The sequence below is a fragment of the Anomaloglossus baeobatrachus genome, chromosome 11 (genome assembly GCF_048569485.1).
Source record: "Anomaloglossus baeobatrachus isolate aAnoBae1 chromosome 11, aAnoBae1.hap1, whole genome shotgun sequence".
Classification (NCBI taxonomy): domain Eukaryota; kingdom Metazoa; phylum Chordata; class Amphibia; order Anura; family Aromobatidae; genus Anomaloglossus; species Anomaloglossus baeobatrachus.
The window spans coordinates 68,914,100-68,936,526 of record NC_134363.1 but is presented as its reverse complement, the minus strand read 5'-3'; the positions used below and the strand labels follow the sequence as shown (position 1 = coordinate 68,936,526).

The 22,427-nt window shown below is 43.2% G+C and overlaps 1 protein-coding gene across 2 annotated transcripts in view; it reads right to left on the bottom strand.

The window, feature by feature from the left end:
* Nucleotides 1–5,747: 5,747 nt before the first annotated feature.
* Nucleotides 5,748–22,427, bottom strand: part of ODAD1 (outer dynein arm docking complex subunit 1) — a 288,275-nt gene continuing 271,595 nt past the window's right edge. For both annotated transcript variants that reach the window (XM_075327544.1, XM_075327543.1), the window contains exon 15: nucleotides 5,748–6,184. In XM_075327544.1, coding sequence (XP_075183659.1) covers nucleotides 6,101–6,184 — 84 coding nt within the window. In that variant the 3' untranslated portion in view covers nucleotides 5,748–6,100. The remainder of the gene's footprint in view (nucleotides 6,185–22,427) is intronic.

The window sequence follows — 22,427 nt, the reverse complement described above, 5'->3', positions numbered from 1 at the left end:
TTTTTATCAGCAGGAGATTATCACTGCAGAACTAGGTGTTGTGTGCCAAGTAGTCCAGCTAATCTGTATAACCCCTCCCCCACCACTGATTGGCAGCTTGCTGTCAATGTACAGTGTACACAGCTGCCAATCAGGGATTTTGGCAGCATTATTCACAGTTCAGCAGTTATAGCACTGCTACATCTACAGCAGAGAAACGCGAGATTTTATCAAAATGGCACGAAGCAAACACATCACTGGAATCAGGGTCTCTTTCCCTACATCATGCTGCTCTCAGATTACATAGCAATGAATTACTGACATACTCCCTTTAATAAGTCTTATTGAATGTAAAGAAAGTAAAAAAAAAAATACAGAGGAAAAATAAAAAAGAAAGAATAATGGGAGAGGGTGTAAACAAAGACATAAAAGTGAGTAATAAGGTCAGGAATGTTTCCAAGAAAGCTAAAAGGGGAAAAAAACTGTTGTGCTGTTTGTTATGCTGATAAGACCAATACATAAGTTTGTGGCAATTCATTATGATCAGAATGTTATTTCACGTTGGATCCTGCTGACCAGTCATACCTCTGTGTGAACACCGGGGGGCACTGTTGTATCGCTGTAATAAAAAGCAGAAAAAAAACACTCAAACATCCTTTTATTCCAAATGCTGAAAATGAGATTGTGCTTCTGGTCCCGAAATATACATCAGGGATTATATTTTCAGAATAAATCAAGTTCTAACAGTGCATCAACGTTTTATTAATTTGTGGTAAACTAGTTGCTTGATCTTCTGGATTGCTTGATTTACTGGATATTGAAGCTCTAAATATCTGAATAGGTTTTATTTTTATGTTTTGCTCATATAAATAACAGAAGAGAAAATCTTCATTGCATGTTTACACAGTTGCTCAGTCTCAAGCCGTATTTTTCATGTCATGAGGCGACTTAAATTCTGCAGTGTGAATTCTCCTCCATGTTGGGCAATTGGATAGGCAATTAATATGTCCAGCAAGCCCAAGGTATGTCTTATTGCAAACATGTTATGGACAAATAAGGAGGACTGGTATACTGCTCAAGCACAATGACCCACTGAATTTTAAAGGGAATTTGTCACCAGGTTTTGCCACCTAATCTGAGAGCAACATAACATAGGGGCAGAGATCCTGATTCCAGCGATGTGTCACTTAAGCTGGGTCAACACATAGCGACAACGACGTCGCTGTTACGTCACCATTTTCTGTGACGCAACAGCGACCTTGTAAGTCGCTGTTATGATTGCTGCTTAGCTGTCAAACACAGCAGACACAGCAGCGATCATAACGACACGCGTCGCTGTGCTACATGTGCAGAGAGCAGGGAGCCGTGCACACTGCTTAGCGCTGGCTCCCTGCTCTCTTAGCTACAGTACACTTCGGGTTAATTACCTGATGTGTACTGCAGCTACATGTGCAGAGAGCAGGAGCCGGCACTGGCAGCGAAAGCCGCGGAGGCTGGTAACGAAGGTAAATATCGGGTAACCAGGGAAAGGTCTTCCCTTGGTTACCCGATGTTTACCCTGGTTACAGCTTACTGCAGCTGCCAGACGCTGGCTCCTGCTCTCTGCTCGCTTCATTTTGTCGCTCTCTCGCGGTCACACACAGCGATGTGTGCGTCACAGCGGGAGAGCGACGAGCAAAAAATGAAGCTGGACATTCAGCAACGAGCGGCGATCTCACAGCAGGGGTCGGGTCGTTTTTAACTGCATGAGAGGACACACACACGCTAGGGACCCCAACGTAGAGAAATACTTTGGCGTAGTGTTGGGGCTCTATTGCATTGATCAATTCAGTAGCTAAATTTCTCTTGATTCACATGTTCATGGCAGTAATGCAGATTCCATTTTTCACATTTTCACTCTTACATATAGCTATTGGATTTTTCAAGTCAGTATTCACACAGCAGTTTCTGCTATTCCATGTATTCCCCTTCCATAGTCACTGGTGTGCATACCTTATCTCCCCATAGTGATGTTTTTTAGGTTTTTGCACCCAGTTCGGACTTAGAATGGTGTTCCAAACGTTATTCCTATTCGTTGCTGGATGTCACACACAGCGATAGCGATGGGACGTCGCTGCAACGTCACAGAAAATGGTGACGTAGCAGCGACGTCGTTGTCGTCGTCGCTGTGTGTGATACCACCCTTACTGGGTTGCTTAGTGTAGTTCTGATAAAATCACTGTTTTATCAGCAAATTATCATTAGGAACTATTAAAACTGCTGCCATGCATCCCTCCACATTTAGGTTGCTCTGTATAACCCCGCCTCCAACCACTGATTGGCAGTTTTCATTAGAAAGCTTCCAATCAGTGGTGTGGGCGGGGTTATACAGAGCTCATTGTTCAGAGAACTGGGAGATCTGCAGCAAATAAAAAGTGGATTTTATCAAGACTACATTAAGCAGCCCAGTAAGTGATACATTGCTGGAATCAGGGTCTCTGCCCCTACATTATGCTGCTCTCACATTATGTGGCGAAAACCTGGTGACGGATTCCCTTTAAATAAAAGGCAATTAGCACCACAGTTATGCAGTGTGGGGGTCTTGGGTTCAAATCCCACCAAGGACAACATCTCCAAGGAGTTTGTATGTTCTCTCTGTGTTTGCTTGGGTTTCCTCTGGTTTCCTCCCACATTCCAAAGACATGGGATTTAGATTGTGAGCTCTAATGGCGACAGTGATGATCACATATAAGTGTGCAAAATAAATAAATATATATATAATCTTTATGCAGCCTCCCAAACCCATGACACATATAGTCGGGCTATAGGGGACGGGAACATTACACCAATTGGAGCCTATGCATAGCCACTGATGAGCATGTCGTAGCCAAGGTTTGTGAATAATTGCCTCTTAAAGGTTACCTAACCACTGACTCATGCTGCAGGATGAAATAGCGCCTGGCTGCATAACACTGACAAATTGCAATGCTTCAGAGATAACATATTTTGAAGACCTGGCAAAAGGCTAGGAATCTTGGAGGACATTAGGGATATCAAAAAAAGCAGCGAAAGTCGAAACATCGGAAAAATTTGAGGCCCTAAATAACATACCTAAGCACTTTCGAGAAAAACATAGTTGTAATTGGCGTCTCCTCAAGTTTAGAGGGCTGAGGACAGAGTCTACTTTGGTAGGAGGGGAGGTGATCGCAGGAAGGTTTTGGCCCAGAAGGAGGTAAAGTGGATTACCACACTGGAAACGGTGAAGCCACAGGGTTTGAATGACCTGGTGTCTTTTAAGCCGTTCCTGTGATAGCCTTCCTTCAGGACAATATATGACCTTTGATCTGTGTTCTCGTGCGTTTTTTGTACGCTTTTCCTAATTAAACTATATTCTGCACGATATTTCTTACTTGAGTCTTGGCCTGAATGGCCCCCTCAAGTTCCTCGCTCTCTGTCTGATTTTTAGGGTCATTATTTTAAAAATTCTTTCTTTTTATTTGTTATCCTTATGTACAGGGCTTGGTGAGAGCAGTTATCTAAGAAAATCTGCCATATGCGAATGCATATTTTTTACACCTATGATGGAATTGTACCTCAAGATCTACGTCCATTATGACGCGTACGTAAAGTGTATCTAAGTGGCCTACTAATGAAATTGTTGTTGTTTTCAACCTACTTTCTATAACATACATGATGATGGGTCATATTTAGTGCCTGGCTGTGGCTATGTAGCACGCAATTTTATGTTGGGATGAGTAACGATATCCTATGATGTATATGGGTGAATGAATGTCCTTTGGAACCTTGTGTGCTATATCCCCATATGCTTTGTGTGAATCTACTTGGACTATGTTAATGGTGTATTTTCACCCAATTCATGTCTTTTTATATAAATAATAATGACATCACTTTGGATCATTGATATTGTACGATTTGAATATGCATTCTTAATTTATAGTGAGTTGCCAGCACTGCTGCCCTCACCTAAGATGGTGCTGGGCATGCTGATGCCTGTGCGCGCTCTGTATGTCGGTGTCTGTCCCTCCCCTTCGGTCGGCACCCAATGAGTGAAGCGATTAGCGTGCATGCGCATCGTAACTTCGGGGACGCCGGCTGGAGTGGGCGGCATGGCCGCCGCCATGCAGTGCGCGTCAGTAATGGGCCTCAGGTGAGTCCAGCACCATATAATGGTGACCTGTCACAGCACCTCCTGACAAAGCGGGTGTGAAACGCGCGTAGAGGTGGTGGGCAGTTTGGTTCTCCAGGTAGTGGTCCTAAAAACTCTCAAACTGCCTTCCAGCAGGTTATTGTCTTTGATCTTTTCCCCCTCCCTTCCCTGCTTGGCAGGGCGGTATGGTGTGTATTGGGGCCATACTGACCTGAATGCGGGCAATCTGTATATGGGGAATCTCTATCTAAACATTGTGTCACAGAACCTTATGTCTATGTATGTGTGACTTGTAATATTTCCTCTGTGTACTATGTAATTGTATGGCACTGTCACTTTAAAATTGGAGCTTACAGCCTGCCTTATCCTCGCTGGACTGTCAGTTTGTAATATAATACTTGGTACATCCAACTGATTACATTATGTGTTTTTTCTTGACCACTCTAATGCACTAGCTTAATTACCACACTGCTCCAGGATTTTTTTCTGTGTTTTTAAGGGGAAAAAACTTTTTTACTGTGTTTTTTGATACCCATCTCTGACCATGTGATGAATCTATGATGTTTGTTAGTATTATGTCAATAAATTTGAAATTTGTTTGGACTTACTTGTGTCGTTCTGATACATTTATATAATAATGCAGGTCTAGTGTAGGTTTAATAATCTTGGAGGACTAGTCCAAGGCAGGTCTCCAATACCTGCTCCCAACCCTACTCTCCTAGTCGGAGGAGTAAAACTAGAGGAGCAGTGTGGGGAGCAGCCGACTAGTCATCTGAGACTTTCTCAACACTTTTGAATTTTCCAGGAATGTCCTTAATTTTTGGAAACAATCCTGCAAAATTAGAGCAGGGGCAGGTTTCCAATAAGCCCAACCCAAAAGTGGACTTTCCCATTCGAGGGTTGCGAAACTAAACAAAGCTATCTTAGCAGTTATTGCAGGTGGGGAGGAATTGTGCATTGGGAAATGCCTTGAGTTATATCTCTGATAGCTTTGTAACACAAAAAGACAGTTGCACTCTGAAATGCTAAGGCATGCAAAAACTGAATGCAATATTATAGATATGCATTACTGCATAAGGAAATCTAGGAAAAATTGAGATATTTAGCATACAAAAATGGCCATTTCGATATCTGCCCAGTAACCACGTCAAGGCATATCTCATTACTGGGAACCTACACTGAATGAAGCCTCTCTCTGGGTTACAAACCTTTTTTTTGTTATTATAGGTCATGTTCAGTTTTCCACCTGTTCAGACTGCCTTTTGGAAGTGCCATCAGCCTTTGTCTAGATTATGGAGTCATGCCCTCTAACGATGCACCTCTCCCCTATTAGCCACAGGTGATTTCATTCTTCAGTAGCAGGTTCCTACATGCCCATACACATGGAGATTTGTAACCCAGAGAGAGGCTTCAGTATAGTGTAGGTTCCCGAGTATACAAGATATGTATGCCTTGACATGGTGACTGGGCAGATATTGAAATGGACATTTTTATATGCTAAATATCTAATTTTTTCCTAGATTTCCTTAAGCAGTAATGCATATCTATATTCTTGCATTCATTAAACGCATACTGTAGCATCCCAGAGTACAGCTGTCTATTTTTGGTATTATAGGTCATGTTCAGTTTTGCACATATTCAGACTGCATTTTGGGAGTGCCATCAGGTTTTTTGTCTGATAGATTTGTAACAGCGTCTGAAGAAATTACTTTTTTTCTTAGATTCATTTGCAGTGCTCTCACTTAAAGATGGCAGACAAAATGCTCAGGATATGATGTTGTTTTACAGTATTTTACTTTCCTTTTAGATTTTGGAATGACTTTTTTTCGCCCCATAAAAGTCCATAGATAATATAAAAGAACAGCTTTCCCTCCATGTTTCCCATTGCTTTTATTTCATCACATAAATACACATTGTCCTGACATCTATATATGTTTTATATGAACTTCTCCAGTTATTTTATATCCTTTGCTCTCATTTCTTTGTTGCTGCCATCTTGGTGAGGGAACTTTCACTTGTAAATCCTTTTTTGCTGGCTTTCACTTCTTTTTTCAAAACCTGTTAAAACAACAACAATACAAACCATAGATTATGTCGGAGCTAATATGCTCGTTGCAGAATATACTCATTGTAACAGGTAAATAATGATGTCTGCCAGGTATCCTTAATAATCACATATAGGAATAGTTGCCCCCGGGCTATGTACTGAACGTGCGGCTACATTAACTGGTCAAACTAGATGGCCATAGAATAATATATTAAGGCAAAGCCTAAGGTAGAGCAGATAATAAGCGGCCGAAAGGTAAAAGTCAGGGTCAGGGTAGAACAATCAATATTAACCTTAGGGTTATTTCTACGTCCGGTCACACATGCATTATTGTATACACTGTGTAGATGGAACAAAGGCTATAAATAAGAGTATTATTTATAAGCAGCCAATCACAAACACAATCCCATATAATATATAAAGCTAAGTGTATGTGTGTGTGTGCATGTGTGTATGTATGTCCGCTAAAGGAATCTGCACCGTCGCATTTACAATCATGAAATTTTGCACAGGCGCCTCATGTGACCCAGGGAACGTCGTAGACTATGTTTGGACAGGAATATTTAACCCCGCGCTTTACAGTTACTGTCTAAAAACATGCCTCCATTAAAGTGAACGGAGCCTGGAACTACGGTTTATTAATAGCAGCTGTGATTGGTTGCTATAGGAACAAAGGACAGTGTTAGTATAAGAAGCTTATGTGTAAGGTAATATGATGTCAGTGGGGAGATGGATAGAGAGACAGAAAGAGTCTGAAACACAGACGGGGAAAGAGACAGACGGGAAAAGAGACACACGGGGAAAGAGACACACGGGGAAAGAGACAGACAGGGAAAGAGACAGACGGGGAAAGAGACAGACGGGGAAAGAGACAGACAGGGAAAGAGACAGACGGGGAAAGGGACAAAGACAGGCAGCCAGAGAAAGAGACAGACAGAGACAGACAAAAACAGATGGGGAAAGAGACAGACCTTGACTGAGACAGACGTGGAAAGAGACAGAGAAATAGAGGCAGACAAGGAACGAGACAGACAGAGATAGGCAGTCAGGGAAAGAGACAGACAGGAAAAGACACAGACAAAGAGATGAACAAAGACAGACAGGGAAGGAGACAGGAAAAGAGACGGGAAGACAGACAGAGAAAGAGACAGACCTGGGAAAGAGATAGACCTGGAAAGAGACAGATGGGGAAAGAAACAGAGAGATAGAGATAGACAAAGAAAGAGACAGACAGAGACAGGCTGACAGGGAAAGAGGCAGACATTGAAAGAGACATACCTTGAAAGAGACAGACCTGGAAAGAGAGAGACCTGGAAAGAGAGAGACCTGGAAAGAGACAGACGGGGAAAGAGACAAAGAAAGATGGGGAAAAAGACAGATGGGGAAAGAGACAGACGGGGAAAGAGAGACGGGGAAAGAGACAGACATAGAGACAGAGAGAGACAGATAGACACAGAGATAGAGACAGAGACACAGAGATAGAGACAGATAGACTGATACAAAGACAGAGAGAGAAATGAAAACAGACAGACAGAGACATAGACACAGACAGACAAGGAAAGAGACAGACAGAGAGACAGACATACAATGACACAAAGACAGAGACTGGCAGAGAGATAGTTACTATCCCAGGCAACACCCAGGTACTACAGCTAGTAAAACATAAATGTGAAAAGATGTCATTAGCCTATATATACTGTATATAATAATATAATAATATTTATTCACTTATATAGCGCTATTAATTCCACAGCACTTTACATACATTGGCAACACTGTCCCCATTGGGGCTCACAATCTAAATTCCTTATCAGTATGTTTTTGGAGTGTGGGAGGAAACCGGAGTACCCGGAGGAAACCACGCAAACACAGGGAGAACATACAAACTCCTTGCAGATGTTGTCCTTAGTGGGACTAGAACCCAGGACCCAGCGCTGCAATGCTAACCACTGAGCCACCATGCCGCCATATATTAAATTGTTGTCACGTAGTGACTACCGGGGTTCAGCCAGGTATAAGGGAACTCACAATTCTCAGGGTACACCTGGAACACAATATGCTAGGCGCTAGGGAGAAGGGAGCGGGGTCACCTCCTAACACTCATCTAAGGCTGATCACTGCACTCCCTAACATCCCAATACGGGTCCTTCCCACCGTCGCCGGTCATGTGCCTAGGCCCTCGCTGACAATAAACCTGGCCACTACAATAAGACAACATGAGGTAGGAAAGACAAACAGGGGAGAAAGACACAACAAATAAACCTCTGGCAGGACCTTCTCAGCTACAACTGAAGTGACACCTCAGCTCTCTCCAGAGACTGGCTCCTTCCAAATGGACAGCAATAGGAATGAGCTATAGCTGACATAGAGTGAAGAGAGGAGAGGATATTTATAGTAGAAAAGAGTGGCTGCAGCTGAGGTTAGAACTACCTGTTAGACCACTGCAGGATAGAAATTAATCTTAACCCCTTCAGTGACAAATGAAATTAGCTATGCTCCAACTCTAAAGGCACTAATGCGGATTTGCAATCAACAATGCACTGTGACCTTCTGGTCCTGGATCATCCCAAGATCCCATCAGGCCGTGCCACACTTGTGATACTTGTCATCAGGATCCACTAACATTAATCAAAAGTATATGGTCAGTATAAGTCAAAGGGAATGTATCGTCAGAAAAGTACATCTTGTTTAAATTAGGTTTTTATTATTAATATATTTTTTATTTTTACTGGTTACATCAGACTGACATAGCGTTGCTGTGTATACTGGGGCAAGTCAGCAGAGGATTGGGTGACAGTAATATTATACTACTGGACATCTAGATAAAGTTGTATAGTACATAAGATTTTAGAACATATACACCAATAAGGCTCTGGTCACGTGATTTTTTTCCTCTGCATTAGAGGTATACTTCTAAAGCATTTTTTTTCTTTTTTGCTTCATCAATTATGTGATGGTGTCAGTGACTAGCCACAAATGGAGAAACAGCAGCTGACAATCGGTGCCTCAACACATGAAAACAGGAGCGTGCCTAATACTACAATACTTTTCACAACCAGCACTGCAGCCCCGAATCCCACCTTCCTATACTTCACCAGCTATTTGTCACTCTACGTATGGGTAAATACCAAGTGAACGGCACAAAGGGAGGGGAGGAAAGAGAGAAACCCTGTGTCTAGGGAGGGGGAGATGGTGACCCTGATAAAACCTACCACTCACTCCTCTGACTTCCCTAGATGGGTTCCGCACCTATGTGTCAAGCAGGATACCTGGCCCTGGCTGACCCTGAACTGGGCCCTAGCTAATGAATGGGCAGGATGAACACTAGTTAACCCCACTAAGTCCTAAATAACACATAAGGAAAACAAACCAGCTTATCTCTAAGATGACTTAGGGTACCGTCACACTTTAGCGACGCAGCAGCGATTCCACCAGCGATCTGACCTGGTCAGGATCGCTGCTGCGTTGCTACATGGTCGCTGGTGAGCTGTCAAACAGGCAGATCTCACCAGCGACCAGTGACCAGCCCCCAGCCAGCAGCGACGTGCAAGCGACGCTGCGCTTGCACGGAGCCGGCGTCTGGAAGCTGCGGACACTGGTAACTAAGGTAAACATCGGGTATGGTTACCCGATGTTTACCTTAGTTACCAGTGCACACCGCTTAGCTTAGCGTGTGCAGGGAGCAGGATCCGGCACTGGCAGCGTGAGAGCTGCGGAGGCTGGTAACGAAGGTAAATATCGGGTAACCACCTTGGTTACCCGATGTTTACCCTGGTTACAGCTTACCGCAGGCTGTCAGACGCCGGCTCCTGCTCCCTTCACATTCAAGATTGTTGCTCTCTCGCTGTCACACACAGCGATGTGTGCTTAACAGTGGGAGAGCAACAATAAAAAAATGAACCAGAGCTGTGTGTAACGAGCAGCGATCTCACAGCAGGGGACAAATCGCTGCTCAGTGTCACACACAGCGAGATCGCTAATGAGGTCACTGCTGCGTCACAAAAACCGTGACTCAGCAGCGATCTCAGCAGCGATCTCGCTGTGTGTGAAGTACCCCTTAGGGAGAGGAACAGCAATGTAGAATTCTTCAGATGATTACAAGCCGACTGCTTACAATCAGGACCGTATAGAAACTTAACTCTATCAGCAGCAACATACCAAGGGGAAAAGCAGGTATATAAAGACACAGACGGTGAGGGATAATGATTAGCAGTGGAAAGGAAAAAATCCCCGCAGGGTCCTAAAGGGGAAAAAATAAACCATAACAGAGAAGACATACAAAACTCTATTCACACCACAGAGGAAAGGATGGAATATCAAGGAGCAGAAGGTACAGTATATAACATACAGAGGGTAAGGGATAATGATTAGCAGCTGAAAGGCGAAGATCTCTGCAGGGTCCTAAAGGGGAAGGAGTAAACCCTAACAGAGAAGACACACAAAACTCTATTCACACCACAGAGGAAAGGATGGAATATCAAGGAGCAGAAGGTACAGTATATAACATACAGAGGGTAAGGGATAATGATTAGCAGCTGAAAGGTGAAGATCTCTGTAGGGTCCTAAAGGGGAAGGAGAAACCCTAACAGAGAAGACACACAAAACTCCATTCACACTACAAAGAAAAGGATGGAATATCAAAGAGCAGTTTTTGCAGCAAAACGCAGCGACCTTCTGCAGCTCGACACCACAGTGATGTCTGTCAACTGTGACACACCTATCACACTTTTATATTTAGCACCAATAGACTCCCATTGTAAGCAAAGCATGTATCACTTGGCCTATGGATTTTATTGTATCAGTCTGTTTTGGAAAGCAAATTTAATTTCCTATACAGGAAAACACAAAAGTCCAATATCTGTAAAACAGACAATGCACACAGGCATTCGATAATTACTCTTTGCCGCATAACATAGACTTTGTTCATACAATTAGACATGAACACAACCCAATGCCCCTGCCCCTCCTTGACCATTACTTGGAAGAGTTCCAAATAAAGTAAAAAGTAAAAAAAACATAACAGTGCAGTGCACAGAATACATCAATGTCATGAGAAATGAAGGACAGTGCAGAATGATAGGATCTTTCAGTCAAGCAGCCATTCCTATTAATTAACGTCATATACATTATATTTCCGCTAAATCAATTTCTAAGTTACAAGCCGTAAGTAAATGTTGGTGAAGAGGCAGAAACAATGCCCATTAATCATTACAGATATTACAGATCATAGTGTAATGAATGCATACATTATCAATCCGCTCAGCCTCGTGGCAATAATGAAGCCCAGTACAGAACCCAGGTGAGCGCGGTCATGGCGCTGGGTTTGTCTTCTTATGGTTACTTTCTGAATATAAACATAAACCAGCACCACTTGATTCACTTTGCAAATAGAAAACTATCTACCCTTTGCCAAGCAACACGTATGAGAACGGCGTAGACCAAGGAAAGGGAAATACAGTGAAGAAAACATTATGGTAATGAATGTGTTTATGAAATACAGAAAAATGCAAATCCATCCTCACATGGAAAGAGAAAATTAATGATTGCTAGCGAAACTGTATTGAGATGGGATTGAAGCAAAAATTATTTAGAAACCAGAAAACTGAGCAGCGCTACAAAATGAATTATGGACAAGACGGGACAGATAAGAATAAACAACCCTCTACCTGTACCCCTCCATTATTATCTACTATAAGCATCCTCAAAAATTTACCAAATTTGTAGATGGAATAATAAACTTTTCACGCTGGTGGGTGTGGACACACTGCGCCATGGAGCCGGGCTCACCTTGGAGGGGTGGGACTAAGGAACTACCTGTTTTTTCGCTAGAGCCTCTGATAATGTGGTTAGACTTGTGCCGCAGGTAGCCACCAGGTACCACTCCAGGGCAGTCCTCAGTACTATAGAAGCTCATCCTTGAGGTCAGGGATGCAGATACGTACTTGTGGTGCCCCTGAGTATATCAGGGTGCCACGGGGTACTGCAATCCTTACTCAGGGTGCAGGACCTACCCCCCATGGTTCCAGGTTCTTAAGAAGCCGATGTCACTAACATCAGCACAAATCCCAATCACACCTCACATCCTGTCCGGTCAGACACCAGTGGGTTGGATAAGCGGAATACGGCCACCCACCTAGAGGTCAAGCAGACTGGTGGGAGGGAGTAAGAGCAGAGTAGTGAGAGCCCTCAAAGAGTGAGGAGCTGGGGAGTAGTAACTCTGAGGGAGCTAGACCAAGGTTGGGTCGCAGACGGTGGTCCGGAACCAGAGGAGTCGGGGACCGGTGGCAATGACATTGGAAGGGTGCGACAGACATAGTCTAGGAGGACTGTCGGCATCAGACATCCAAAAGAACTGACCGGTACCGAGCACGATGGGGTACAGGACCCTAGATCAGAGCCAGTTCATCGTCCTGATAATTAACCTGAGAGGGAGAGTCTCTCTATCAACTTCCCTAAGAGCTCAGAGATTGAATGCAAAAGCATACCGCGGAGCATAGGGCTTTCCAGTAATGCGGCCCTCTAAAATCCCAAGTGCCAGCCATCAAGAGCACAGCTACACTAAAAACATAGTGAGCGGGGCCCCAACAGTTTCAAGCCGAGGAGCCACACAGAGAACTAACTTGTGCATGGAGGTGGCTCCGGATTACTCAGTGACACCGGTGGGAGCAGACACCTGGACGAGCTCCCCTGTAGAGACTGTGATGCACAGAGTCTTTGGTTTATCTTCAGTGTGTGTCTGCTTTATAATCCTCATCCTGCACCACGACTACCCGCAGTGAGTAACTTGGCTCCCCTGCACCCTGAGTTCCCAAACATCTCACCAAGAACCCCAAAGGCCGGGGCCTTTGCTACCTGCGGAGGGACTGACACCTTGCTGCTCCCCACCATCTTCCCTGGTACTCCTTTCAGCAGCGGCGGTACTCCCATTATCGCAACCCGCAGGTGGTGTCACGAACTTCTCCCTTGTAAATAATCTCCTTTTCAAGGATCTGAGTGTCTGCCAAGCCCGGGTCTGGACCCCTCGAGCCACAACCACCCCGGATCCGAGCACCCCTATCTGCGCTGGGGCGGGACGTACTCAGAGTATCAGGCAGTACATGACGACCGGCAGAGTGGATACAGATCAGACAACTAATTAAGACAAGACAGGTTCAGCTTCTGGTTCTGACAGAATGGCTGGTTGATACAGGATGGGTTCAGGACAGGACAGCTGGTTCATGGAGGACGAGTTCAGGACATAACATCTGATACAGACATGACGGGTTCAGATGCACAGGCAGGTTCTGGTACAGGAACAGGACTAGTTCAGGAACACAGGGACCTGACAACGAATTAGTTGGTTCAAAACACACTAGATATTGAAGTTACTCAGGCACCTCCCTATAGGGGAGGGTGCCTTAATTACCTTGTGCTTCTCAGCCATAGGCTGAGGACACTTGCAGAGTGCGTACGCTGCCCCTTTAACAAGTAAGGAATGAACATGTGCTAAACAGCCTGGAGGCTGGGGACTGCAGCGGGAGCCAGCACACGTGGGGTAGATTTACAGGGCAGCCGCGGTGGTGATGTTGGCGTCACTGCCGGGGCAGTGAGAGGAACGATGCAGGGATGTCAGCGTTACATTACCTTTTATAGTAAAAAGGTTATTTTGGATTAAAAAAAAAGGTGAGTCTTCTAATGTTTGTAGCTCATCATAATGTAATAAACAAGGTTGAGCTGCAATACCGGACAGATCCCACAGGCAAAAGTGTCTCCTTTCTATTCCCAGTGATATGTTACACATTACATTCTTTTTGTTTGTTTTTTTTCATCTGTTTTGCATTTGCTCTTTTCACTTCCACTTTTAACAACTGAAGGAAGTAAACTTTTATTTATCTACTGACTCTATGCAATGGATCAGAAAAAAACGGATGAAACACAGATTGAAAACCATATATAATTTCCTTTACACTTCAGAAATACTTGGTACTTTGTGTTGATGTATCACACAAAATTCCTATAAAAAACATTTATAGGAACCTGTCAGGTGCAATATGCACCCAGAACCATGAGCACTTCTGGGAGTATATTGCTAATCCCTGCCTAACCGTTCCTGTATAGACTAGCATAGATAAAGAGATCTATAGAAAAAGGATTTCTAAAGAACTTTTATCATATGCTAATGAGGACAGGGACTAGTCCCAAGGGCGTTATATTCCCTGACTAGTCCGTCCTCTAAGCATGATAGCACACTCACAGGGGTGTGCTAACATGCTATTCAATGCCTAGCGTCATCGGCATAGACATGAGTACCTGTGTCCATTGTCACCGCTTCTGACGCTGGGTTTAGGGTCAGTACGCATGATCATAAATCCCCGGCACTTTTGGTCATGCACACTAGACCTCTCTGAAGCCGGGACACGTATACCCGACTTCATGGTGGCATAACTGGAAGTGCTGTGACATCTGATCATACGCACTGTCCCTAAACCTGGCATCTGAGGTGGTGACAATGGAAACAGGTATGCGCATCACCACTGATGACGCTGGACAATGGGCATTGAATAGCATGTCAGCACGCCCCTGTGGGTATGCCAATATATGCTAAAAGGATGGACTACTTGGGGGAAATAACACCCTTGCGACGAGTCCCTGCTCTCATTAGCATATCATAAAGAATCTTTAGAAATACTTTTTCTAAAGATCTCTTTATCTCTGCTACTAGATACAGGGACGGTTAGGCAGGGATTAGAAATATGTACCCAGAACTGCCAATGGCTTTTGGTGCATATCGGACCTGACAGGTTCCCTTAAAGTGGGTGCAATATGGAAAAGTTCACAGGGTCTGAATACTTTTTCAAGGCACTAGAGTCCAGAAAATATTGAGATTAAGAGCATGTAGCTCGAAACGCGTACCCTGTCATCCTATCTCATCTTTATGGGGATTTTTTATACCTTGTGGATATGATCCATTTCCATTTTACCATGAATATTGAATAAAAAAGCAAGTTTTAATATATTTTCTGGACACGAGTGCTGGATTTTTTTTTCTTTCTCCTGGAGTTTCTTGGCCGGGCCGGCTTCACCGTGCACCTGTCCTTCATTGGAGTCTCCATGTGATCTGGGTGAGCTGATTTTGTTTTTCTTGTTTTTTCAAGGCACTGTATGTACTTGCCAGTCCTATGTGTCTTCTTCTATAGGGGTATCTAGTAGACATGATGTCCAGACTGACATGTAAGGCGTACATTGGGATCAGATGCTGACTACAGAGGTAACATTTCATGAACAGTTGCTTGACCGCTGAAGCCAGTGACTGACCACAGAGGTCACCTAATGATATCAATACAGAGGGTCATCAGTAGTAGAGAGAGACCTGAGAGAACGGCACCGGCAGCCAGAAACAGAATTTATAAAGGTAAATGTAGAATATTCCAAAATTTCTTACTTAGGTTCTTGTAGAAAAAGCTACAATTGTTCAGTCCGAGCACACAGAGTCTAATCATAAAACATTTATTCCTCTTACCATAGCACATGATTTATAAAAGATGCACATAAGGAAAGCTCAAGGAAGCGGCAAATGAGGAAAGGTTGGAGTGGAAAAAGGTGAATGTTATAGTAGGTACATTCCCGTCCAAGAAACTTTTATATCCAGGCAAATAATACCGGAAAATATCTGAAATAACAGCAGCCGAACCGACCGGAGAAACGTGGAAAGGAGATAGGACGCCTGGAGAATCAATAAGAGGAAATGTACAGATAGAAGTCTTCTCATTTTGTAAGCGCTTTCCAATGACAAAAATACAAAGGTAGAACACGATGAATAAGTAATGTCTCACGTGACTATATTTTATACCGGCTGAAATTTTATTGCAGGTAGATCATACATTGTGGAGAATATGAGATGTTCAGAAAATAGTTTTTTTTAATAAAATAGGAGATTTATATACATTTCTCATAAATAGGTGATTGATCTATACCGCTCAAGACGGATGGGAAACAAATTGTTACAGCTTGTTCAATAAGTAGGAATGGAAAAAAAAGTTGTAATGATTTTAAAAAGAAAAGTATTTCTTGCTTACCCTGAGATCAAGAGCAAAAATAATCTACAAGTTTATAAAAAAATATATATAAATAATCACCTATATATAAAAAATCACCTACATCTTTTATGCTTTTATTCATTTTAGAATACTTGCATGCCCCCAGTTTAATACCAGGTTTTATTTTCACAGGCCAATAAAGTAATGCACATCCATATTATGATCTGACAAGCGATATGAGGAGGAAAAAAGATACAAGTATAACTGACATGATACAAGAAAGAATGAAGTTTCCCCCGTCATATACATGGGACATCATTATGTTATGTGATGTGACATACACTTTATAATGTAAAATTATGCGCTTACTGTTTACCCTCCAGTGCTACCCGATGGTCTCAGTGCGAGCGCGCTGACACCGGTACCTGTCCCCGTTCAACACCGCTGTCTGTACGTCTCGCGCCTGCGCGGGAGCCATGGTGACGCGTCCACGCTCCCGCGCATGCGCGATTATGACGTGATGGCTGATGTCTCGCGGGACTTGACCGGCGCGTCGGCGCGGGCGCCACTTCCGGGACTCCCGATTGGCCTGGAGTGCGGTTTATTTCTATTTAAACCTGGCATACTGGGGACATATTTAGGAATCCTTCCCCTGATGAAGATTTTGATTACCGCATAAACATATCGAAACGTACGTAGGGCGTTTTCCTGAGGCTTCCTCTGTGGCTGGCTATGGACAATGTGATTTTCCCTATACGGGCTTTGTGTCCTAATACCTTATACTGTATGTATTATATATAATCCTCTGGTGTCATGGGTTTTTGTTTAATTGTGGTGTATTTACCTTGATTGAGATTTACTTGTACCTAACAACCCATTGACACAAGATTTTTGGATATGTCATTGCCAATGCCTGACCCAGATATATTTGAAGTGTTTTTAAAGATGTTCACTTCATGTCTCAAATAAAATCTGTCACTTTTTGCACTTTAAAAACTCCTGTTTCTCTTGCATTATTATGCTATTGAGTTTGTGCTACAAGTGGGGAGTTGGTGGTGCCCATACCCACAATTACTCTTATATGGTGTTATGGAGCATTGTATTTACTTAAGTTTATAAAAAAAACCAAGAAATTTCAAAATTATAGACAAAAGAAGAATTGATTTTGGAAATAACAGTATGTAGAACACATACAGATGGGGAATTCAGATTGTGAGCCTCAATGGGGGCATGGATGATTATGTCTGTAAAGCGCTGGGGAAGATAATGGTGCAATATTCAATATTTTTCGTTTTATAAGACACACTGGATTATAAGACACACCTCAAATTTAGAGGAGGAAAATAGGAAAAAATAATATTTAATGTTAAAATGAGGCTCCATCTTATAATCTTATATTAGCTCACCAGAGAGGAGCTTCGGTGGTGGAGCAGCTCAGGAGGGTCACATGAGGCAGGGCCGGCGATGCTGCGGGCTCGGAGAAGGGGGTGTCACGGCTCAGGAGGGTCAGTGAATTGAGGGTCAGCAATGCTGCGGGCTCGGAGAAGGAGGTGTCGGGGCTCAGGAGGGTCAATTGACTGAGGGTCAACAATACTGCAGGCTCAGTGTTGCGGCGGTGGGTGTCATTGATCTGCCAGCGGGCTGCGGGTTAAATTGAACTGCCGGAGGTTGACACAATGGACTTCAAGAAAATGGCCGCGGAGACAGCGCATGCACAAGTTGGCCTCCGTGGCTATTTCCCTGAAGTCCATAGGGTAAACCGCCAGCGGTTCAATGAAGACCGCAGCCCGCCAATAGATTACTGGCACTCGCCACCGTGACACCCCCGAGCCCACAGTATCACCAACCCTCCGTCCTGTGACCCTCCTGAGCCCCTTCACTGCAGTGAAACCCCTCCCCTGGTCCCTGAGTACCGCCGACCCTGCCTCCTGTTACCCAGTTTCACCACCACCACCCCAGTAAGCGATATCCAGATTATAAGACGCATCCCCATTTTAACCCCCTTTTAATCTGGAAAAAGGGTTGTTTCATAGTCTTTAAGGTTGAAGGTAGACATAACTCCATCAAGTTCAACCTATAACTTAGAATCCAGAAGAAGACCAAAAAACCATGAGGTCAATAATAATTAACCATATTATGGTAAAAATTCCTTCTTGACTCCACATACGGCAATCAGACTAGTTCCATCACAGAACCTAGTGCACATAACCTGTAATATATTTTCCAAGAAAAGCCTCTTTGAACTTTATTAACAGTTCTATATCATGTGGCAGACACTTCCATTATTTCACAGCTTTTAGAAGTAAACTATTGGAGTCACTGATGATTAAAGAATAACCATCTTTTTAATTTTTATTGCATAAATCAATAATACACATGAAAATAAACAACTCTGTAATATATCTCATCAGAGAAAGTTGCTTCTAGAATGGATTTGTCATTATCAAAATTCTGAGGTAAAATCTGTGTTCAGTGAAGACTTTTTCATTACTGAGATTGGAGATGGCAGTTGGTGCTGATGCGATTCTATGATGACAGGAGAAGGAGGAGCTAAAGGCAGAGGGAGGAGCTATATACAGGGCTCTGCCCCTTCCTCCCTCTTCTTTCCTCTAGATATATATGATGGCCCTTTCTCATCAGTGCATGCCTTAATCAGATATCTTCCTGTCCCTTCATCTATTAGTACATTGTAATAAGATCATCTCTCAGCCTTCATTTTTCTACAGTCATGGCCAAAAGTTTTGAGAATGCTACAAATATTAATTTTTACAAAGTCTACTGCTTAAGTTTTTCTAATGGCAATTTGCATATACTCCAGAATGTCATAAAGAGTGATCAGCTTAACAGCAATTACTTGCAAAGTCAATATTGGGTAAGAAAATGAACTTTAACCCCCAAAACACATTTCAACATCATTGCATTCCTGCCTTAAAAGGAGCAGCTAACATTGTTTTAGTGATTGTTCCATTAACACAGGTTTGGGTGTTGATGAGGACAGGGCTGGCGATCAATCAGTCATGATTAAGTAAGAATGACACCACTGGACACTTTAAAAGGAGGCTGGTGCTTGGTATCATTGTTTCTCTTCAGTTAACCATGGTTATCTCTAAAGAAACACGTGCAGCCATCATTGCTCTGCACAAAAATGGCCTAACGGGGAAGAGTATCGCAGCTACAAAGATTGCACCTCAGTCAACAATCTAGAATCATCAAGAACTTCAAGGAAAGAGCTTCCATTGTTGCAAAAAAAGGCTCCTGGATGCCCAAGAAGGACCATCAAACGCCAGGACCGTATCTTAAAACTGTTTCAGCTGCGGGATCGGACTACCAGCAGTGCCGAGCTAGCTCAGCAATGGCAGCAGGCTGAAGTGAGTGCTTCTGCACACACTGTGAGGCGGAGACTGCTTGAGCAAGGCCTGGTTTCAAGGAGGGCAGCAAAGAAGCCACTTCTCTCTAGAAAAAACATCAGGGACCGACTGATATTCTGCAAAAGGTACAGGGAGTGGACTGCTGAGGACTGGGGTAAAGTCATTTTCTCAGATGAATTCCCTTTTTGATTGTTTGGGACATCTGGAAAACAGCTTATTAGGAGAAGAAGAGGTGAGCGCTGCCACCAGTCTTGTCTCATGCCAACTGTTAAGCATCCTGAAATGATTCATGTGTGGGGTTGCTTCTCAGCCAAGGGAATCGGCTCACTCACAGTCTTGCCTAAAAACACAGCCATGAATAAAGAATGGTACCAGAATGTCCTCCAAGAGCAACTTCTCCCAACTGTCCAAGAGCAGTTTGGCGCCCAGCAATACCTTTTCCAGCATGATGGAGCACCTTGTCATAAAGCAAAGGTGATCACTAAATGGCTCATGGAACAAAACATAGCGATTTTGGGTCCATGGCCTGGAAACTCCCCAGATCTTAATCCCATTGAGAACTTGTGGGCAATCATCAAGAGACGGGTGGACAAACAAAAACCAACAAATTCTGGCAAAATGCAAGCATTGCCTATGCAAGAATGGACAGCTATCAGTCAGGATTTGGTCCAGAAGTTGATTGAGAGCATGCCAGGGAGAATTGCAGAGGTCCTGAAGAAGAAGGGTCAACACTGCAAATATTGACTTGCTGCATTAACTCATTCTAACTGTCAATATAACTTTTTGGTCTCATAATATGATTGCAATTATATTTCTGTATGTGATGTAAACATCAGACAAACACAATTAAAAACCAGAGGGCAACAGATCATGTGAAAAAATAATTTTGGTGTCATTCTCAAAACTTTTGTCCATGACTGTACACTGAATAACCCCAAGTTTAATAGCCTGTCTTGGTCCTGCATTCCCCCATTCCTTTAAAAACTATGGTTGCGCTTCTCTTCACCCGCTCTAGTTCAGCTCTGTCCTTCTTATACACAAGAGACCAAAATTGTACACAGTATTCTAGGTGTGGTTGCACTAGTGACTTGTATAGGGGTAAAACTATGTTCTTTGATGCCTCTTTTAATGCATCCCATTATTTTATTAGCTTTGGCAGCAGCTACCTGACACTGGTCACGTAGGTTTCCTTTACCATCTACAATACCTATATCAGTGAATAAACAAATGCTTCTTTGCAGAATAGGCTTTGGCGTCACATAGTTGTCTTAGAAAACCAACGGCCCTCCTTTCACATCCATCACCATTTTTATCACCTTTTAAGGGAATCTGTCAGCAGGTTTTTGCTATGTTAACTGAAATCAGCTTTCTGCAAGGTTTAACAAAGAAAAAAATTCAGGGATGCCCGTTTTGTAACAGTCAAATCTGTTGTTTATTTGCTATGTTTGTTTAAGCAGCAGGACCCTTATCATTGCTCAGACTACAAAGTCAAGTGCATGGCAGTCTGGCATGCCCCATCCTGTGTTTCACACCTCACTGTCAATGTCTATTCTCTATCAGGGTACTTAGTGCTTCCTTTAGAGAGGACCATTCATAAATCCTGACATGTCAGTTTAGTCAATATTTATATTTCTTCTAAAATCCCAATTCTGCAGCATCTTTTCTTATAATACTGCATTGTGCTGTTCTTCTGCTCTTCCTAGGTGGAGGCTGGGTGTTACCATCTCCCTTGTCAAAGGGGCGTATCCCTGAGAAGTCAGCACTAATTGGACAGTAAGAGTGAGAAGGACTCCCCCCAAGGGGTATAACATTGCTGTTAATCTAATATATAAAGCTGAGTGTATGTGTGTGTATGTATGTATATACGTATGTGTGTGTGTGTGTGTGTGTGTGTGTGTGTGTGTATGTACACTACAGTTCAAAAGTTTGGGGTCACCCACACAATCTTGTCTTTTCCATGAAAAATCATACTTTTATTTATCAAATAAGCTGCATAATACATAGAAAATATAGTCCACCAGACATTGACCAGGTTAGAAATAATGATTTTTACTTGAAATTCGGCACAGAATGCTCCTTTGCAGCAATTCCAGCTTTGCAGACCTTTGGCATTCTAGCTGTTAATTTGCGGAGGTAATCTGGAGATTTTTCACCCCATGCTTCCCCCCTACCACAAGTTGGATTGGCTTGATGGGCACTTTTTGCGTACCATACGGTCAAGCTACTCCCACAACAGCTCAATAGGGTTGAGATCCGGTGACTGGGCTGGCCACTCCATTACAGATAGAATACCAGCTGCCTGCTTCTTCACTAAATAGTTCATGCATAATTTGTAGGTGTGCTTTGGGCCATTGTCCTGTTGTATGATGAAATTGGCTCCAATCAAGTGCTGTCCACAGGGTATGGCATGGCATCACAAAATGGAATGGTAGCCTTCCTTATTCAAATTCCCTTTTACCTTGTCCAAATCTCCCACTTTACTAGCACCAAAACAACCCCAGACCTCCACATTACCTCCACCATGCTTGACAGATGGCGTCAGGCAGTCTTCCAGCATCTTTTCAGTAGTTCTGCGTCTCACAAATTATCTTCTGTGTGATCCAAACACCTCAAACTTCGATTTGTCTGTCCATATCACTTTTTTCCAATCTTCCTCTGTCCAATGTTTGTGTTCTCTTGCCCATATTAATCTTTCCCTTTTATTAGCCAGTCTCAGATATGTCTTTTTCTTTGCCACTCTGCCCTGAAGGCCAGCATCCCGGAGTTGCCTCTTCACTGTAGACGTTGACACTGGCGTTTTGAGGGTACTATTTAATGAAGCTGCCAGTTAAGAGCTTGTGAGGCGTCGATTTCTCAAACTAGAGACTCTA